Source organism: Ostrinia furnacalis, unplaced genomic scaffold (genome assembly GCF_004193835.3).
Source record: "Ostrinia furnacalis isolate ACB-3 unplaced genomic scaffold, ASM419383v2 OfSCF0912, whole genome shotgun sequence".
Taxonomy (NCBI): Eukaryota; Metazoa; Arthropoda; class Insecta; order Lepidoptera; family Crambidae; genus Ostrinia; species Ostrinia furnacalis.
This window is the reverse complement of record NW_021131151.1, coordinates 947,362-969,168: the sequence shown is the minus strand read 5'-3', so window position 1 is coordinate 969,168 and position 21,807 is coordinate 947,362. Positions and strand designations below refer to the sequence as shown.

Below are 21,807 nucleotides of genomic sequence, written 5' to 3'. Positions count from 1 at the left end.
TGCTACATCGTTACCAGTTGGTACATTGGGGTCAATGTTGTGAGATTTACACCAAGTAATCCATCTTCTGATCGGAGCATTATAAGTGGATAAGGTAGAGTTACGCCAGCTACGTTTTAATAAATCTCTTTCTTCTATGGCCCAGTGGGATATTTGCTCTTTCCACCCCCAATTCTCCATGCCTGAAGAGAAAGCTTGTCTACCTGGGGAGGACACTGACCTGTTGTCTGGTCCACTAGGGTCTTTCTCAGATTCTCTATTAATACTGGGGCCTCCAGGGCCCTGGCTCGGAGATCTGGGAGCCAATAGCACTGATGCCACTGTGGTGCTATTAGGATGTATGTTCCTTTTGCAAGATTCAGGTGTGCTAACACCTGTGGGATCAGGCTGGGAGGTGGGAACACCCACCCCAGCTGATAATCCCAAAGACGGCTGAAGGCGTCGCAAAAATCTGCGGATCCATCTCTTGAGTCCAGAGTGACATAGTTTTGAACCACTGCCGTAGTCCTGGAAGCGAATAAGTCTATGTCTGGGACGCCCCATTTGCTGAATATGGCCTCCGTGGCCTGGGGTAGTAAATGCCACTCGGGTACTGCTCGACCCCTTGACAGGCGGTCTGCTATCCCGTTTAGGTTTCCTGGCAGGTAACAAGCCGACAGCGTCATTTCGAGCCGTTCGGTCAGGTTGAGGAGCTTGGTGGTCAATTCGAGGAGGGCCCGAGATCGGGTACCTCCTTCGTTTCTGATGTATGCCACTAATGTTCGGTTGTCTGATTGGATCAGAATGTGGGCCCCGTTCAATCGCCCCTGTTGGCTTAATAATGCTCCGTATACTGCGTACATCTCCTTTATATTGGAGTGCCATCTTTCCTGATAGGGAGTCCAGGTTCCCGCTAAGTATAGGCCGTTGAGTTGAGCGCCCCACCCCGCATCCGCTGCGTCTGTGGTTAAGAAGTGTGTGACTTCTTTTCGGCGCAACGGCTTCGAACTGTTGTCTACGGCGCTTAGCCACCAGTCTAGGTCTTGTTGAACGGAGTGAGGTAGAACTCTTCTCTCCCTCAGTCGCCCCTCCTGAAAACCTCTCAGAAACAGCTGCATATTGCGTGAGTGGAGACGTCCTCCGGGGACTGTTAGTGTTGCAAAGTTTAAAAGTCCTAAAAGACTCTGAGCCTGTCTGAGTGTACAAGTTAAATCCAAGATCTTTATTTGAGATATTAGTGACTTTATCTTGAGAACTTTTTTCAGTGGTAATGTCATGGTGTTTCTGAGAGTATTCCAGGTTAGGCCAAGATATTCCAGCTCCTGTGTTGGCTCTAAAATTGATTTTATGCGATTGACATGCCAACCTAAGGTTTCTAGTAGCCTCAGAGTGTCTGATACCTGAGCTATTAAGACAGAACGATCCTGATGAACCAACAGGTAGTCGTCCAAATATACAATTACTCGAAGACCTCTGGCTCGAAGGGTTTCCGCAACCCAACTTGACACCGCTGAGAAAATCTGCGGTGCCGAAGAGAGACCAAAGGGGAGGGCTGTTAGCTGTAAGATTTCCTTGTTGTAGACCACTCGAAGGAAACATCTGTGAGCCTCTGCTATTGGCAGATGAAAGTAGGCGTTCTGAAGGTCGATTTTCACCAACCAGTCGTGGTCTTGAAGAAAGTCCACGACATCTGTCTGCGAAACCAGATGAAACTGTTTTGTCGCGACATGAGCATTGAGACGACGTAGATCGAAAATGGGTCTCATTCCACCATCGGATTTTTTTACTAAAAACATCTTTGAAAAGAAGCCTGGGCTTAAGGAAGGAGGTGTTTCTAATATCTCTTTTTCCTTGAGATCTTTGATCATGGCTGTCATCTCCGGAGTAACTTGTGTTGAGAACCTTGTTTGAAATTTTTTGTAAGGAAACTGGAGTGGAGGTTTTGTCCTGAATGGAATTCGACAACTTGTAATTATCTTTAGAATGAAATGATTTGCATCCATCTTTTCCCAAACCTTGACATGATTCCTTAGGCATCCCCCCCTGAAGTTTCCCTCCAAATAGTCAATTTTGTTTTGTATTGGTAATATTGGTATTGGAATTTTCTGAGTTATTTGAGCGGCGAAAGGGCTTTCTAGCAACATATTTTGATTTTTTATCAGCATTGAAGTTATAATTCTTGTTGCGTGTTGATCGATTTGTGTATGGTTTTTTGAAAGAACCTTGTTCATGGAAAGGATTTGTTTTCTTTTTGTTTGATAAATATGATGGGGTGTTTAACCAAATTTGTGACCCACCCAAGGATTGGATTATAGGTTGTAATGTATCACGACTGAAAAGATATTCTGCACTTGGGGGAACCTTATTTAAGGTTGTCCGAAGGTTAGTATTACCGATTTCCTTCAAAATGCGCTCACGTCGAAATTCAATACATTCGGCTCTTTTGCCACAAATAATTTGCATTGTGGTTTCAGAGTTCTTAGCAATAGCAGAGCCGGGACCAAACATTAAGGAAAATTTATCAAATAAATTATCAACATTTAACTTTGAGGGGTCTTTAGAAGCCCAATCTAAAACATCCTGTAAGGACTGCTGAATTAGGTGTCTATGTTCCAAGACCTGATTGGATAAACCTGCCATAAGGTTTTCAGTGGAAGCTAAATAGTCCTTAGTCTTATTAAAGTGACAAAGCTCATCATTAATCTTTAACCCCATAAACCCGGGAGCCGCTATACATGTTTGCAATGCTTTTTTATACCTAATACCCTTCCAGGCCTGAGAGTCAAACTGTTGCAAATTATGAATCTCCTTAAGTCGTTCAGCATCCGCCTGAGGTATTATTTTATTTTCGTCATGACCGATATTAATCTCGCCTAATGATAACGGAGTGGCTGAGATTGGTTTTTTGAGAAAATGATCACTACCCTGCGAGTTATTATTGTTTTGTAGGTTTGACGTAGAGGGCAAGTGATGCGCTACAAAATTGGAGATGTAATTCATCTGAGTCATCAAGGTATCAACTCGAGGGTCATAAGAATGGGAGGTTGAACACTTACTTGACCTCCGTCGTTTATTTGGCGGTGGTGAGGCGAACCTTTCATCTTCCGAAGACGATGAGGACGAGTCTGAAAAAGATGTTCGAGCCTCTCCCCCATCCGGGGCGACAGAACTCGACTTCCCGCCTTCACCACTCTCTTCTATTACACTTTCTTCCATTACACTTTCCATCACACTTCCTATACAGTGCTTTTTACTGTGTTTCAAACTTATTTTAATACTTAAAACGCACGAGAGAAAATTTTTGCTGTTTAAGCGGCAAAAATCACAAACGCTATGAAGATGTCAAGTTGACAGATCACCAATTTCCATAGAAAGTGGTGCCAGCTGGTGTATGAAGAAGGTAAACTAGATGATAAAGCAGAGACAATTGGTAAGTTTTCTTATACCATAGACTAAAATAGGCAAAGATCATAGACTGCTCTCTCAACAGAACAGAACACTGTATTTTATTAAGGCACATAATATTTCACGCCATTTGATCGGTGACGTCACGGCACTCATTCAGAGTACAAACAGTGAATCACCCCTGGTTCAGTCCGGTTGACAGATCCAATTTTAAAAAATCTAGTAGTTTTTAATATTTCAGCCAGGGTCACTCAAGCGATTATTTCTTATTAAAATTTAGTAATCTTTTTTGACAGGTCTGGCCTGGNTTGACAGACCTTAAACAAAAAGAAGAAAAAGACTTGACATAAAGTGTCATTCTCAACAACGCGGCCAGGGGTGCTAGGCAATGTGGTTTAAACTTATACAGGTCACGGCTCCGCCTGTTTGAGTTCCGCGAAAATATGTAGGTAATTTAAATAATTAATTTCTCAGCCATTTTTTGATGGATTTAAAAAAAAACTTCACCGACTTTTTAGTTTTGGTCTATATTTTAATCCCATTCAGTGAACTATAATGTTTTCAACATTACGAAACTTCTCCATAACGATACCTCACAGCAATGAAAGTCATAAATAGGTACTTATTACTCGTACCATGTCAACAGAAAATATTTTTAAATTATTCCTTTTTCCTACTTTTAAGAAACTAGAAGTCACTGTGGTGGTGACCGTGGAGATATCGTGGGCTCCTCGCAAGGGGAGTGTCTTTCTTCTTCTGCGTTGAATTTATACTCTCTCTCCTGCTGTGGATGTTCCGAACTTGGAGGTGTTCCTCTGCCTTCGCCCCCTGTCTCGAGAGTGGATCCAGAAGGGTAGGACATGCCTTCTGCACCGTAAGCTATTTCGCCTGTACCCACATACTCGGTTGGCTGGTAGCTGTAGCTGTTCAAGCTGGAACACAAAAATACATTTGAATGAAATTGTTCTTAGTAGTTTTAAATGGACTCATTGATTAGGCCTTTTACAAGATTATTTTAAGCTTCTAATGTACGTATTAAAGAAAACAGTTTCTCTTATTTGTAGCATAGTTTCTTATCAACATTTGCCATTAAAAGTTACAGAAGCGAATGAAAAACAAGTCTCGACTTTATGAACTGGATAAAATAGCGGGAGATGTGCTCTTTGCAGCAATTAATGAAAAGCATGATCAAAAATGTTACCTATTCGGCCAGTAGGAAATATCTTCAATGGCGTGGTGAGCGTAAGGCGCGTACGCATGTTGGTAGTACGGGGAGTGGTGTTGACTCGGGGTTTCATACTGCAACGGGTACAGAGGAGCTGGCCCAGTCGCGGGTGCCGCCGTGCTTGTAGGCGGCGCTGGAGCGTATTCAAGAGGCGCAGGGTACGCGTGAGGAGGGGTGCGGTATGGTCCAGGAGAAACGTTAGGCTGAGGCGAGCTGCTGCCTTGTGCCGAGCTCCAGTAGCCACTGCTGCCAGCCCAAGTGTAGCTACTACTGTTGGGCGCANTGGGTGCTGCAGCAGCTGTCCGCTCGGAACTGCTGTAGGTCGCTGAAAAGGAATAAATAAATTAGTAAACAGTTTAAAAAACTTCAAAATTATAAAGAGATTTACAGCTAAGCTGCATCCATTGTGACCTGGTTATTGGCTGTTAAAATACCAGCAGAGATTGTAAGTAGGTAGTTAGGACTTATACTTTAAATAGCATAATAATTGGAAAACGCAGAAGTAGCATTCAGAACAGCTTTAGAGCCACCGAATCTGCTATGGCATTTGCAGTTTCGTTCGGTGCCAGTTGTTTCGTTCATATTGTCAATCTTCAACACTCTGTAAACTATTTCTTTCTGTTTTTTACGTAAGAATGAATGATCGACTGAGATGTTTGCTACTTACAGGGCGGAGATAAAGTCCTCGGCCGGGACGGCGGTCTCGGCGGGTACGGCGCCGGCCTCCGTGAAGCCGCGTTGCCGCTGCTGTACAGCGACTGCGATGCTACAAACCATCCACCGACTGTAAGACGGACGATCCAAATATTCCAACAATTTCAAATAACAATAACACTAATTAATCCTTTATGATATCATTAATATTTTTTCATCATTCTTCATCTCAGCAGCCATAAGACGTCCACTACTGAACATAGGCCTCCCCCTTTCCATGTTCCAATATTTTTTTTGACTAATATCAAATTCTACTTACATTGCGGATATTGATGAGGCGATGAACTTTGTTGAGGGTAGTGTGTCCCAACAAAGTCCCTTTGATAATATCCCTCAGGCCTTTCCTTGGCATCCAAGAAGGCTTTTGCGAACGGATTGTATTTTATTTTCAGCGAAGTGACCTCCTCATTCTGGTAAGCAGTTACTGCGATGAACTGCGTCTCGGGGAATGGGTAGGTCATGATGCGTCTGAGATCTGTCCCAACTTTCACCAGGTGAACCCTCGGCTCGTATTTGTGTAGAGAGTTCAACATTATCTGAAATTAACAAAATATTTATTTGTTTTTTCAGTAACTTACCTATCGGTGTAGAGAAAAGGTACAAATTCCGATATCAGCTTGGATGCCAATGCAGAGAAATATAGATAACATATAGAAACAGTATGTCTATTGATCTAAAAGAAAAGATTACATAAAATATACACACATCATTTTCTAGCCCTAGTGCGAATCACAAGAGAAAGAAATTAATTTCTTCAAGTAGAAGCTCTCATAAAATATGTGTAATGTAAACATAGCGCAGAGACAATAATTATTACAAATGATAGTGCGTACAGGCACCCGCTAAACAGTTGGTAAAGCTACAGATTTCACACCGACCCGTCAACATATGGATCTGGATTCATCTGATGTTTGCTCTCATGTTCATTCGCACCAAATTCAACCGTGAGAACTGGCTTCTATGAAGTAGCGGTAGCATAGAAACTGTAGCAGTATAGCACCTTCTCATCACAGGTTTCTATTATCGGAAATTAGTATTCTGTCAATACTGTGAACTGATTATTCAAACCACGTTAGAAAGAACGGTGTGAATATGGAGCAGCCCATTAATCATTTGGCTTCATTACGTAACGAAATGAAGATCATGTTCAAACAATTAAGTAAGTATGGTATATTTTCGGTTCCTATGTCATTATTTGATGAGTGACTTTTCTCGAAACATTATTCATACACAGTTCAGACCGCATTCAAACATTAAAATTAATGACGTGTTCTTACCTGTCCATTCCCATTAGTTTTATTAGTGAGTTTGACTTTGGCGAATGATATGGGCTCCTTCATCCAATGTGCGCCAAAGTTAGGGCTCTCTGGATGAATGTATATTGCATTAGAAGGCGGCACTTCGGCTTTACCTCCAGGTATCTATAAAAATATATATAACATTCATTAAATTCTTATTAGATTATAAAAAATACCAACTCTACCTAATCTTAGTATTTATGACTAGTTTAACACATAGGTATTAATAAGTAGGTATTTTGAAAACCAACATTGTAAACACATAAATAGACGGTTGACTCTAAGGTGCGTCGTCATTCATTAAAGCTATTTCTTAGAATTGCCCCATTTAGTGCAAATCTAATTCAAAAATAATTTAGATATGAGTTACGAGTATACGTACTCAGGGCTTCGTACTCATTTTAGATTCTACATCGATTAACCACACTAAGCTTTGAGTTATAGAGAAATTAATGAACAAATTTGTCCTTATCCCACTTCTAATTTCTTCTTCCTAATGTTCTGAATCTTACTTTTCATAAAATGCAAAATACCTACCCATTCGCCGTTTACATATTTCCACCGATGTGAATCTACTTGAACAAATTCTAGCAATACTGTGTACATGGCCGTTGGGTCCAGCCCGCTTGCGGTCACCTTCACCACTGGAAACATTCGCCTGAAACAATAAAAACGTGTTTTCTAGATAAGTTTATACTGAGGAACCAATAATACTACGTTTTAAAAAATTCCTTTCAGTTGTAAAATCTACTGCGCTGGTAGAAAGCGCAGTTCAATAAAAAATTTAGTATTAGAGAGCTTTTAAAGCTCTACAATAACTCGTGTCGATGTACTCTATCTCCATATTTCTCTCTCTTTGCGAAATATATTGTTATGAATTTTATTGGATTTATTTTATTTAGTTACTTAAAAACGTAAATATTTTACAATACAGAAATAACTACACTACACTTGTTACAGAAATCCTCCTGGTTCAGGAGCAATAGCTCAGCTTGTATGAATTTCTGTTCTGCCTAAAATATGGGAATCTCGTTATTCTTGCCTGCAAGTAAGTGTTATTTTATTGGAGTTTTAACATATTTTATGACTACATAAAGCATGAATCATAAGTGCATCGATGACGAGTTGTGCATAAAAGACAATGATACAAATAAGCCTTGTCAGACCATGCTGCATGTCAGGGTAGAGCAGTACGTCGTATCATTTAGCCACCCTGCGTTAATGAGTGGAGCCTACAGTGTTAATAGCTGAAAACTAGCCGCCCGTCAGCGGCTGTTAGCACTGGGTTGTGGCCAGGCCTTCCACACCGGCCGTACCCTCATTTAAACCGATTCGTGCCTTTGCAATTTTTCACGAAAAACAAAACAAAATTTCGAAGCTTGGAAATATCTTAGGGTTAAGTGCCTATATCAAGGGAAAGCGTAAGGGCAACGAAACCTCGAGACCGGCACGAACGACACATTAGAATTCTATGGTTTTAGCCAAACCATATTCAATAATGATTATGAAAACTATCCTAAGAAAATACCTATCTGCCTATGCGAGAAATACATACTCACGCGTACTCGTATACACACGAAATAACTGTGGGATTCCGAGCCTTGTAGGTACTATTATTTCAATCTTACTGAGGAATGTAAGGACAGTTGCTTTCTATTATTTTTAACCGACTTCTTTTAAAATTGTTTCGCACGCATGTTTGAAGCGAGTCACAGGCAACCGTTATTTCCGGATTCGCGGAAAACTCATCACACGTACGAGTAGGTTACACACATGGTGGGTAAAGATAGTGCCACTAGTGGTCTAAATTGAATAAAATATTTTTGATTTTGATTTCAGGGATAACGGATTATGGTGTAAGAATCAAATCCGTTCAGTACTTTCGGAGACTAGGTATTCAATCGCGGCAATTGTAATCGTACAAACAAATATCGATTGTTCTCTTTTCTCTTCATTTATACCCGCAAGAAGGGCAAAATCAAAAATCAAAATCAAAATTATCTTTATTTGTTTAGACTAATTAAATTAGTTCTTGCAAATCGTCAAATGCTCTTAAGGAGCCTATACATGTCTCATACTTTTTTTGCCCTACCAGCGCTTCGAGACAAACATTTGGCAAGTGCTGAGAAGAAGCGCCGCAAAAAACTCAGTCACCACTGTCTGCCGGTTTAAAAATATAAAAAATATAAAAAAGTAGGAAGTTACATACATTCAGAAGCAAGTTACTTACCACGCGCTCCCGTTGATAGAAGGTGGCCTTTAAGACGCCCATCTAGCACGAGACCGCGTAACAGTTTTGAATATATTTCTTTAGTGCCGTGCTAATTTCTAGGTTAATTGTTGCGTTTTGATACATATATTTTATGTCAGGTATATCTTTCCTTGACCAGTCCCCGAAGGCAGCGCCTGTTCACAGACATGACGTGTGAACCAGCCATCGCTTCACTCGACCATATTATAGGGAATGTAACGACCCGCCTCACACGCCACTACCCCAGAGACATTTTAGTGAGCATGACAAGTCTAAGATATCCTTCTGGCTACGGGCTGTAGGTAAGCTGTGTAATTCTAATGGCAGAACAAAGTTGTCTGAAATTACTTGGAGGAAAAACCTTTTACAGCATAATACCTAACTAAAGTAAAATTACCAATTATTATCCTGAATAATCTGCCAATAATAATAAATTACAAGTTAAAAGTGCTTAAGTTTTATTAAGATAATTTGCCTTGTCCTAGTAAACTTCATAAAGATTAATTTTATGGTAATCACGATCAATATAACACCTACGACTTTTGTAAAATTAAATGATTTAATCATTCATAAATTACGTACATGATGAATAACTATGTATTTTTTATACTGAAGATTCTATTGTACCTACCTAATATCTATTATAGTAAAATTGTTATTCCCAAATATTTTATAAAAATTACCTAAAGTGGTAGTGCCTATTTTTGTCTTAAGTCTTATAGTTAGGATAGATTTTGGTAGTTTAAAAACGCCTGCAGAAATTTTTTCCAAGTATTTTACTAGGAAAATCTGTAAAGGGCTAAGCTCAGTCAGTCAAACAAAGATCTTTCTCAACAACAATAATTATTCTTCAACTCAACCTACCTACTTGGTTTCATAAAATAGGAATGCAGGTGTGCTCATTCTGTTACAATGTATTTTATTATCTTTTATATTAAAGTTATGTTTGCTTCGTTAATATTTTATTGCAAATAATTTTACTACCAACTAGATGCTTTGTCCGTGATTTCGCCTAGATACATACTATGTTTTTATACCACAAATGACGATCCTCTTTTACTTGTTGGGCAACTAACTAAATAGATTAATAACATATTTACTATTTTTTAGATTTTTGCCACTTTATTTAGTAAGTTATTAAATTAAAAAGTAACATAAACTTTGTAAAGTCTGAGATTAAGTATACTACTTTGTTTGTCAATATAATAATACTTTGATATAAAAAATTCATTCGTCCGTACGGATTATGGAAATCACTGCAGTACGAATTAGAATCCGTAGAGCTTCGGCTCTACGACTCGTAAAGAATAGAGATTAAAATTATTTTATTTAATTTGAACTAAGATTTAGCACTTACTCGTGTGCTTGTTTGTGAAGTTTTGAAATCTGATCCTTATCCTCCAACAACAACAACTGGTTACTTACTCGTACTTGAAACTTACGTTTTTTTTATGACAATTTCTTGTGTCGTCCCAACACATTATCTACTGGTAAAGAACATTTTAATAGAAGTAGGTACGAGTAACACTATTTTCTATACTTATTCTCTCATTATCTCCCGTTCTTGGTGATTCTGGCCCACATCTTCTTGTCCGTCCAGGTCACATTATGCACAACTAAATAGGTAGTTGTCAAATGTGTATAGTCTATNGTATTCAATGTAATCGTACAAACAAATATCGATTGTTCTCTTTTCTCTTCGTTTATACCCGCAAGAAGGGCTGTAGGTAAGCTGTGTAATTCTAATGGCAGAACAAAGTTGTCTGAAATTGCTTGGAGGAAAAACCTTTTACAGCATAATACCTAACTAAAGTAAAATTACCAATTATTATTCTGAATAATCTGCCAATAATAATAAATTATCTACAAGTTAAAAGTGCTTAAGTTTTATTAAGATAATTTGCCTTGTCCTAGTAAACTTCATAAAGATTAATTTTATGGTAATCACGATCAATATAACACCTACGACTTTTGTAAAATTAAATGATTGAATCATTCATAAATTACGTAAGTACATGATGATGAATAACTATGTATTTTTTATACTAAAGATTCTATTGTAGTTAATGTCTATTACAGTAAAATTGTTATTCCCAAATATTTTATAAAAATTACCTAAAGTGGTAGTGCCTATTTTTGTCTTAAGTCTTTTAGGATAGAATTTTGGTAGTTTAAAAAAGCCTGCAGAAATTTTTTCCAAGTATTTTACTAGGAAAATCTGCAAAGGCTCAGTCAGTCAAACAGAGATCTTTCTCAACAACAATAATAATTCTTCAACTTAACCTACCTACTTGGTTTCATAAAATAGGAATGCAGGTGTGCTCATTCTGTTACAATGTATTTTATTATCTTTTATATTAAAGTTATGTTTGCTTCGTTAATATTTTATTGCAAATAATTTTACTACCAACTAGATGCTTTGTCCGTGATTTCGCCTACAGATAACATAGGTATTATGTTTTTTTACCGCAAATGACGATCCTCTTTTACTTGTTGGGCAAGTAAATAGATTAATTACATATTTACTATTTTCAAGCAATCCCAACTATAACATAATAATAAAGGTAACGGTTTTTGTAACCAAGGCACAATCCTTGGATTTATGGTTACTGAAAGCTTCGTGCAATATTCATCAGATTTTTTGCCATTTTCTTTAGTAGGTAAGTAATTAAATTAAATAAGTAACATAAACTTTTAAAGTCTGAGACTAAATATACTACTTTGTTTGATAATACTTTGATAGAAAAAATTCATTCGTCCGTACGGATGATGGAAATTACTGCAGTACGAATTAGAACCCGTATGCTCTATATGGCTCTATGACTCGTAAAGAATAGAGATTAAAAATATTTTATTTAATTTAAACTAAGATTTAGCACTTACTCGTGTGCTTGTATGTGAAGTTTTGAAATCTGATCCTTATCCTCCAACAACAACAACTGGTTACTTACTCGTACTTGAAACTTACGTTTTTTTTTAATGACAATTTCTTGTATCTTCCCACCACACCTCCCTGCAGCCGTCTAAGTCACATTACAGGTAACGAACACTTTAATAGAAGTAGGTACGGGTAACACTATTTTGTAATACTTATTCTCTCATTATCTCCTATTCTTGGTGATTCTGACCCACATCTTCTTATCCAGGTTACATTACGAGCAACTAAGCAGTTGTTAGATGTGTAGTTTATTTNTAGTCTATAATAATTATTTCCTCACCTCCCATTCTTGGTGACTATCATCTCGTTGGTGAGGGTCTGGAACCTGACCCACAGCTCCCTGTCATCCAGTGCGACGGAGACCTCACGCTCGCGGCCGCCGCGCGCGCCGCCGCCGCCCACCGTCGGTTCTACCGCGCTAAGGATGTGCGATGCCGCCATCCTGAAGCAAGAGGAAAATGGTAAGTATAGTGCTAGTTTTATAGCGTGATTCGTACACCAAGCGCTAAGATGCTCGCTACGATATAATTTTATCGAGGTATTTTATAGATTTTATACGACTAAATATCGACCTTAAATCTTCAGTGAGATTTAAAACTCGTGCGCATCATACCCTGGCTGATTGTGAGATACATAAATAACTTTTTAAACTGCATTTATGCTATTCTGTGTTACAGCTATCTCGTCATTTCTAAATATCTAGAGAAGAAAGCTCTACCTAGTAATATTACTTACAAAAAATAAGGTAAACTTAGGAACATTATTTTGGTCTGGTTGCTAGCACAAATAAATACCATATCTTTACATCAGAACAAAAGGATCTTTGACTAGAATTCTTGTAACGCAAAAGACCAAATAAAAGAGCTTGAAAGCTTTCAAGCATCTTCAAACAAATAAAATGTGTGTTCATGCAATAAAAACTGACGTTTTTTAAGTTTTCCAGGAACTTTGCTTGTGATATTACAGTACCGACCTCTGCGTAATGTGTATTTTTAAAATCAAATGAAGGGGACAAAATACACAAGGCCACCGATGCCTACCGAACTATAATTTTAAGCAAACATAGTTCAATGTGTTACGAAACACAATCTCTACTAACCAAACGGAAAGCATCACGAAATCTGAATGCAAATAAGCCAGATATTTTATTGTGAGTTTGTCCAAGGCACGATCTTCGAGTCAGGCAGTGTTTATTGTGCCTATTATCGCTGGCTACGTAGGTTCAACGTCCCAATACCTTAACTATCTTCTATCAGAAACGTGCCCCTTTTTCTTATAATTTATAGAAAATGAAAAATATTAACAGTGCAAATTTTCAGGCGTTTTGTTACAAAATCGTAAGCTTATTTCGTAGACATCTGCCTGCATGCATAAATTTTACAAATCAAAAAATATTCGCTGAAAAGTAAGAAATATTCTATTCCTGAAAAGACCTTTTTGTCTGTCAAGCTGGTAATACATACCTAGTCACCTCATGGAGGTTTATAATAACTCTACTATTTTCTTTGTGATAGGTACGTCACTTTAATGTTATGATGATGCCTCATGTTGCTGAAAATTGCATGTATTTTATGATGGAAACTAGATAGGCAAGTATAATCTCCGTTGTTTATTAGTTTCTATAAAATGTATCTTTCAAGTCTCTTATGGTAAATTGTTTTGTACAAAAACTTTAAAGTAGCCAGCATAATAGGCTACAGCGATGTGTTCAAAGGTACGAGGACACATTAAATGCGGATACTTTATTGAATATTGTTATTTATTGTTGAGAGGATGGTACTTGTAATTCGCTTTATGTTCGACTCAGAGAATGACTATGAAGGTCCCTATCGTATTCCAACAACATTTTAGTTTAAACAAGAAAGCATCCAACATGTATGTATAAAAGCAAAGTAATTACAGCGCTAGCCCACTCGTCCGCAACGTCATTATTCATCGTTTTACGACTCCATGAGGTATAAATATTAAACTTAAGTCGTATAGATGAATTGCGAACATTTTCTTTTTAATAGCGAGGTTAAATATGATGTGCGAGTGTGGGCCCCGGTTTCAGATCTAACTTGGCATCGATTGAGGCTCGCTACAAAATAAACGAAGCGTGCCAGCCGACACATTGTAAATAGTTCTTGCCTTTTAATTATGCGCCGGTAATGGCGTCCTTTATCTATCGCCGCGCGGTAACCCTTGTGATGAGCAAGGTTCACTTGAGGTAACTCAAATCGATCCCTGGTCGAGGAATGTCGCTTAATCGCTGTGCAGTGCCGACGTTTTACAGATCCCTATAAAATATCAAAGATAACAACAAGTGCCTCTGACGACTGCCACGAATGGGACCCGGGTGATTGGAGGTTTATGACGTTCGCTTGATAAATGTAAGCATTATGTCTACCGAGCCAGCGCATGGCTGGGCATATTGGACAATTCCCGCGCGCGCGGCCGATGCGAGCCGAGAGGTGCTAATGATCAGATGCAAGACCGACCAACCCGATATTGAAACCATTGAAACAATACAACCAGTGTTGTCTTTTCCAATTTCAAAGTTTGCGGAATGGCTGCGTAATGAAGGCCAAGAAGGCTATGCAAATGGAACGATGCCGAAAACTCAAGTAAGTATTTTTAATGGTCTTGCGTCATCGTTGTTTCAAACTTGAATTTTCATTATCACTTGGCATGTATTCAACGTCAGCCTTGATATGTTAATCAAACAATAGACTAAAAACAAATAACGCTGGACGATCTATAAGATTCGGCCTCTCGTAAAAATTGATATTCCAGCCACTATTTATTCTGATTACCTACTTACATCGATTAACTTGGAAACTTCGCGGAAAACTACACGAATATGTATAAGTAGGTATCATTTGCAAAGCCCACACAATTATATTTTTACTAGGAGCCACGAACGAACGAACCAACGACGCAGCTTCGGGATCTTTTATCTTTTCTACGTCTCTACTGTCGCGAAGCTCACAAGTTGCTTTTGTTTCAATTTTTCATAAAATTCAGAAACTACTTAAGTTTGAGCAATTTACAACCTTGAACTACCTTTTATACATATCTACCATGGATCCATCTCTATTCATTAGGTACTGGCCACTTCTCTCACTTAAGAATATCCGAATGAAAGTTTCCCTAAATCGTGTGACTAATTTATAGTCAAATTCGAATTATAGTACTATTTCACAAGATGGTATTGTCTAAAAAAATAATTCCAAAGGCAATTAACTCCTGTCGGCTTTTGATAGATTTTATAAATCGACTAGGTGGCAAGGGTTTTAATATCAATGTAAATATTCAAATTCGGAAGCTGATAACCGCAATCAAAGTTCTTTGGGGCTACATTTCAATTAAATTTTATTCCTCAATTCTGTGGTTGTCATAAAACTTTAAAGTTCGACGAGTAAAGCCCATTGAGAAACTCCGAATTGATATTAATTCAAATAACTTGGGTTAAAAAGTCAGGGTTTTATGTGAGCTGTAAAAGTTTATTGTAGGGCTTTGTGGCGAACCGGACGCGGCCGATGCGCACTCGGCGCGGAACCTGCGCCGGCGACGCTTTGTCCGAACACTCACTAATCCCTTGCAGTTATTGTGGGTCGCTGTACCATATCGCATATTGCCTAGATTATTGGTAAACACTTATTTACATGGATCCATAGAAAAATGCTTTTGCGATGACGTCATCCCACAGTCACGCCTCTAATAAAGGTTGAGCATGTCATTATTATGTATGATTTTGTATCAAAATGTACTTATTAAATTACTTATGTCGTGCTATCAATAATAACTATTTCATAACGTCCAGTTAAGACAAAGTTATTAAATAAGTTTATAAAAGTAGACTACATACCAAGTTTTAAATTCAAATTAATTATGCGGTTCGTATGCACGTATGGTATAAACCTATGATGACCGTTTAATAACACATTGCCTCATCAACAAATCAACATTAATTAATTAATTTAAAGAATCGATGGTAGGTACCTACTTTGCTACACAAATATTGACCGCATATTCATGAAAATTTCAAATTAATACATGGTAAAGAAGTATCAAGACTTCCGGTATTTAAAGAGTTCTACGTTGCTAGCTTTCCTAGACTTTTCTTATTCTTTCTAGATACTAGATACTGATTAACATCGTAATATTTATTATTTACACCTATCCAATAATTTTACTTGCTTTGCCTTAAACTTTGTATTACATATACATTGAAATAAAGGAAAAACCATGCACCTGAAACAATAATGTCACTGTGGATCCCAATTTCATATTAATTAATACGATTAACTACTTAGGTAGTTATTCACCCGCTTCAGTACAGCCGCAGCCGACTTAATTAGAATGAGGATTTCTTCACATGATCGGTATAGTCGCGCCTACGTGTGATACATTTATTTTATTTTACTGCGGCACTGCGCGTGCGATTCGCTGACCACCTGGCCAAAGCTATTTTTAATTTAAGTCCAATCAAAAATTATTGCCACAATTCGTATCTACCTAATAATACTAACTTTTACCTGCGAGTTTATTCACTAAGATTTTGATAAAAAGCCCAACCAATTTTATTTAGATTGTAAATTCTCTTTGTATTATGCTATTTAACATCCAGTAGGTTTCTATTTAGTTTTAAGTGAAAAAGTAACTGACTGACAAAGTCCGTCTATCGTCATAGATTGTCATTAACTTTCGTGATTAATCAATCTTTTTTAATTAATCTAGAACTTTACAATTTATAGTAAATTGAATAAAGTCTAGCTCGTAGTTGTCTAAAATATTTAAAAAAAATGTATTTTGCTTAATCTTCTTCAGACAGATAGAAGGATAACCGTGTTTTGATATAATTGAATGAAAATTGAACCTGAAAAAATACTTTGCACATTTTACGACATTTTTAAACTACGAGTTATCATACATTTTTTACTAATTTATTGCCGAACTCGGGTCACTGCCATTTGCGATGAATGCGAAGTTTAAAGTAATAAAATTCATATGGGCTACAATTTTTCGTGAATTCAAAGTCCGCGATTAAACTAAACGACATTTTAAATTTTATCCAAAGTGGATTAGTTTAGTAAGACAGTTTTCAGGCATAAATTAATTTTCTTCAGTCATTAATTTACTTTCTTCGGTTTCTTCTTTGGACAACGCAATTAATAAAATTGTATTATAACAGCCAATATCAATACGCTCTTCAAAATTTTTTAATCGTAGAATTTAAGGGTCGTAGGTTTTTGCTACAAAACAATATAGTCGCATTACGTCTGCCTTATGTTTTATTTGCTTAAGTTTTAAATAAATAATGTAAAAAGGAAACAATTTACATAGGCTTTTTGTGTGAATATGTATTTATTTACAATGCAATTTTATTTCAGCGGTGTGTAACAATCCGCGCCACTGCCACTGACTGTCACGTAAGCCGCGGGTGTGTAATTTATCCAAGACTTTTTTGAAATCTTCAGTGGCAGATTGGTAAATGTCGAAAGCTCATACTGCTGCAAAAATTTCGCATTCGGCTCTAATGTTAGCACTAAGTTGTCTATAGTCTAAACTACTGCACTCTGAAGATAAGAATAATGAATTTTCTCTCCATAATGAGCCTTTGGCTCTGTTTGACTCATGCCCGAAAAAGTCAATTTTTTTTCATAATAATATCTTCATATCACCAGATCATCTTTTAAAGATGTAAAAGCAAAGTAAGCTTTTTACCTAAAGCTCAATAAACTTTTTGACCATCATGAACCAACATTTCCTTCAATTCATAACAATTTGGTTTTTCTTTACTCTTGCTGTTTTTTAATGTTCTAAAAGCGTCTTTTCCACTTTTACTACGCAGCTCTCAAAAACGCACCGCATTATGCATCAAACAAATCGCTTATAGGCCAGTAGAATAAGACATGAAAAGTAAATTTCAGGTTTGATTTATTATTTCGTATAATGTCCTTAACATACATGTACTAAGCCATTGGGATAAGTAGAAATTACTAAATTACCTGCTGTGTGGACGAAGTTATAATGTACCTAACAATTATAATGTTACCTAAACATAACAGTAAGATATGCAAGTTATCATCTGACAATCTAATTTTTTAAACTAAGTAATCTATCAAGGGTTCAGTTGTAATTATCAATGAAACAAGTTTAACCAAGAAATGCGGTGTATAAGGGGGTTTACCTATAGCATAATTTCTTATGATGGTGAAAATATTGAGTGCAAAAGACCTAAAATTATGTGTCTCTATTTCGCGGTACTTGTGTATGTTCACTTAAATTAATTTTAATCAATTTGTCTTACGTTTTATGACGCCAATCTTAAATCTTAAAGGTAGGCCAATATTAACTTAAAGGTTTGGCTGGCCTCGTTTTATCAAATTTAAATACCAGCTCGGTCATTTACGGTTTAACAAAGTGTACATGTTCATTTTATTTCAACTAACTTTTATGGTCGTAAACTTTGGCTTGTTGTTGTTTGTTCGTTGAAAGAGAACAACATTGTACCGACTGAAAGCTAAGCTAGTTTTATGATATTACACCATAAGAGTATTTCTGCATTAACGGCCCACAATATTTTGTATTAAGAGTTGGTTGTAAGTTATCATAATTACTCATTATTCGATATCTAGGTAAGTGTGTGTGTATAGGCTTTAAGGCGAGAGTGAATAGGCACTTACAGGGCAGGTATGAACCATCCTAGACTGTATTCTCACTTACATGAACATCAGGTGCGATTGCAGTTGCAACTTCTTCTTTGATCTGCATAAAAAATATCAGCGCTATGGTTTGTTAATAGGATTTTAATATACCACTTAAGTTTTCTTTTTTTATCTTCGTAATCCTACAATTTATATTCATTTTAGTTTTGTACTTGATCAAACAAAAAGGGTAGACAGATTCTATTGCTCAAATGCAACAACTTTTCCCAAGAGACCGAAGTTCAAATATCCTACTATCCTATCCTACCAATATTATAAAGGCGATAGTTTGTATGGATGTCTGGATGTTTGTAACTCTTTCATGCAAAAACTACTGAACGGTTTTTGTTGAAACTTTGCAGTTATAATACTAATTGTTTATAACCCAGATTAACATATAGGCTATAATTTATGCCGATTTGTGACACTAAATTTCACGCGGGTGAAGCCGCGGGCAAAAGCTAGTTTAAAATAAAGTTTTCCATTCCATACAAATTATCAAATCAGTTATTTAGGGGATGTACTCGTAATTTTTTTGGGAATTTGATTTGCCAACTTCGTCCATTGATCCTGTAGGAAAAGTGGTTGCATGTTGCATTAGAACAGTAGAATAAACCCTTTTTGTTTCAATAAACTTTTACACCTTTTTAGAGTTCCGTACCCAAAGAGTAAGAAGACTCCAATGTTTGTTTGTCTGTCACCAGGCTGTGAGGCTGTAGGTATCTCATGGACGTGATAGCTAGATGTGCAAGCTAGTGTGAAATTAAGCATATCCCTAGAACTGGAACTTACTTAAATATCCTTAAAACTTTAATAGGATCTGGATGAAAATCTTACAAAAGATAAGTAGGGATCTGTAGTGTCTATGCACAAAGGTAGGTAGGTAGGTAGGTAAAGCTAGGTACATTTTATAGTTCACGATAATCTAAGTAAACAATGTTTACTATGTTTGAACGAAATAAACAATTTTTCTCTCTTTCTTTCTAAACCTTTAAAATAATAATAACATAACATGCATGGAAGATGTATTAGCAATTAGTCTCATTGTACCTACATACAAAAGTAGTTAAAAATTAAATAACATTAACAGATAAATAAGTACTATTTGTAATTATAATGTACTATAGTTTTGACATCTAGATCACATGAGACGTGTGATTCAGAACTGCTGCAGGGAACTGTATGGACATAATATAGTGAAAAAAATATTTTCTATTTTACAAAACTTACCTATCTTCAGGATTCGATTTGTCCACAATTTTATCCACTTTCACAAGCACATTTAACAATCTAAAGTATTTAATTCACTGCACGTTTCTCACTGTCGTGTTATAAAACTTGTTACAAACAGTTCATGTTTGATTAATTATTATGAGTCAATAAAGTTAATGGCCAAATATTATCTGAAATTGGGCACCCCTGTTTGTCACATCACAAATCAGTGCTTGCGTGCCAACTCCGTGAGCAACTACCGCAAACTCGACCGCACTACACTTCATTAGCATGTATACCTTCTCCTCATTCACTAAATTCAGTCTTAAATTTTGTTCATAAGAATCACATTTCATTGGCGATTCAAAGCAGGTCCTATAGTAAAGATAACGGAAAATCGATCTTATGAAGACTGCTCTAAAGCCTTCTTGAGAACGGGTGGTTTGAATACGTTAGTCAACCGAAGCCCCGCCTCTACCATATTGACAAATAAACTGATTGGTAGCAGACGGCACGCTCTGTCGACGGACTCCTGCGCAGCTTTTTGAGGCGTTTCTTTTAGAAATGCTCTTGATTTCTTCCACTTTTTTATAGATCTGACTAGGTACATTTTATAGTTCTTTACTTGTTACTGTTTTTGGTTTATTAGATTTTGCACAACATTTTTTGAAGGACTTTTAATATATTTTTTTATTTTAATTGATATGGCTTTAAAAGATATTATTTGTAACAAATAATGAATAATTTGCATGTAAATATCCTTTCTATGTCATAATTTTGTCTTAAAAAGATATCGAAAAATATTTAGAATAGGCACCCAAAAATTGTCCCTCGTAACGCAGCTACTTTCCATACAAAAGACATCTACGCGTTACGTTTTTTGTCGTAGCAAATATAAAATAATAATTAATTATGTAGTACCGGTGTACTGTTTTCTGGTTATGCTGCTTGTTTTAATTTGGTGCATTAGTAATAGAATGGTACATATACAATCTAGAAATTATTTCAACTCCTATTTTTTAACATTATTTGTTGTTAGGGGGTTTGAGATGCAAACATTAGGGATGTTATGGTATTCTGAAAGTTAGCACATATCTTTGACCTTTATTTCCTAATCAAGTTACGCGAGGTAAGAACAAAACTACGATTAATAATTAAAGTTTTAAAAGTATAAAAACTTTTAACTTTTTTAAAATTTTTATGACTAAGTGTAGGCGCACACCGTTGATTATATTTGGCCGATAGTTGTGCCCGATTTTAATTTGTATGAAAAATCGGCCAAATCGAATCGGCGTAGTGTGCGCACTCCCATACATGCCCATACTGATCAACTGCCCGACTAAACTATCGGCCGACGAAAAATCAACGGTGTGCGCCTACTCTAAATGAAGAGACACGGAATTGCCATCGCTGTTTTATCAAAATGAGTTCTGAAAAACAAATACTTTTCTGCTTGTGTGTTTCTTGAATAATAAAAGCCAGTCGATATAGGCAGGATGATGCACCACCGGAGGAGAGCTAGCCAGCATTCCAGCGCCGCCTCACCTCACCCAGTTACGGTCCGCGCGGGTGCTAATTGGTTAAGGAAACCTCAAACAACGGCGGGCTCAACGCTCTCCACAGAAATGTTTCATTTTTAAACATCGACTCGACCGTTATAACCGATCGGTACAATGAGTGCACTCTAGGTACCCTGTCAGTATTTTACCTCGTCCAAATGAACTCCCATAGCGAGCGTTAGGTATACCTTGAATAAAAATATTTTGAATGCCCATTATTTTAATAATTGTATGATAATAAGTCAAACTGAGGAATTAATAGCTAAATTCACATCTATTAGGTGGGTAAGCTTAGGTAAGCTTCTAGGGTTAATAAAGCTTATGCAATAGCAATGCTCTTGTAGGTATCGAAGTACTATTTACTATGAAAATGTTCCAGGCAACGGATATAATTAATATGCCTCTATCTGTTTTAAAACAATACATATCGTATAATTGTAACAAATAATCATGCACTTATACTTAATTAGACATTTAAATTGTGGGGGGATAAAAACCGAAATATGTGGCGTTATATTATTTGAAAGTTCTTGA

The 21,807-nt window shown here is 36.8% G+C and overlaps 1 protein-coding gene across 2 annotated transcripts; it reads right to left on the bottom strand.

Moving 5' to 3' along the window:
* Positions 1 to 3,698: 3,698 nt before the first annotated feature.
* On the bottom strand, positions 3,699 to 19,962 carry byn (T-domain transcriptional activator brachyenteron). 2 transcript variants are annotated; one of them, XM_028301324.1, is made up of 8 exons: positions 19,733 to 19,962; positions 12,091 to 12,252; positions 7,159 to 7,279; positions 6,601 to 6,744; positions 5,583 to 5,859; positions 5,277 to 5,393; positions 4,586 to 4,934; positions 3,699 to 4,316 (listed from the first exon to the last, which is right to left on the bottom strand). In XM_028301324.1, exons 2-8 carry the CDS (start codon positions 12,249 to 12,251, stop codon positions 4,079 to 4,081), a joined length of 1,407 nt encoding a protein of 468 aa, XP_028157125.1. In that variant the 5' UTR covers position 12,252; positions 19,733 to 19,962; the 3' UTR covers positions 3,699 to 4,078. The 2 variants fall into 2 exon arrangements, with proteins under 2 accessions (XP_028157125.1, XP_028157126.1); XM_028301325.1 differs by having other exon boundaries at positions 5,277 to 5,375.
* Between the last annotated feature and the right edge of the window lie 1,845 nt (positions 19,963 to 21,807).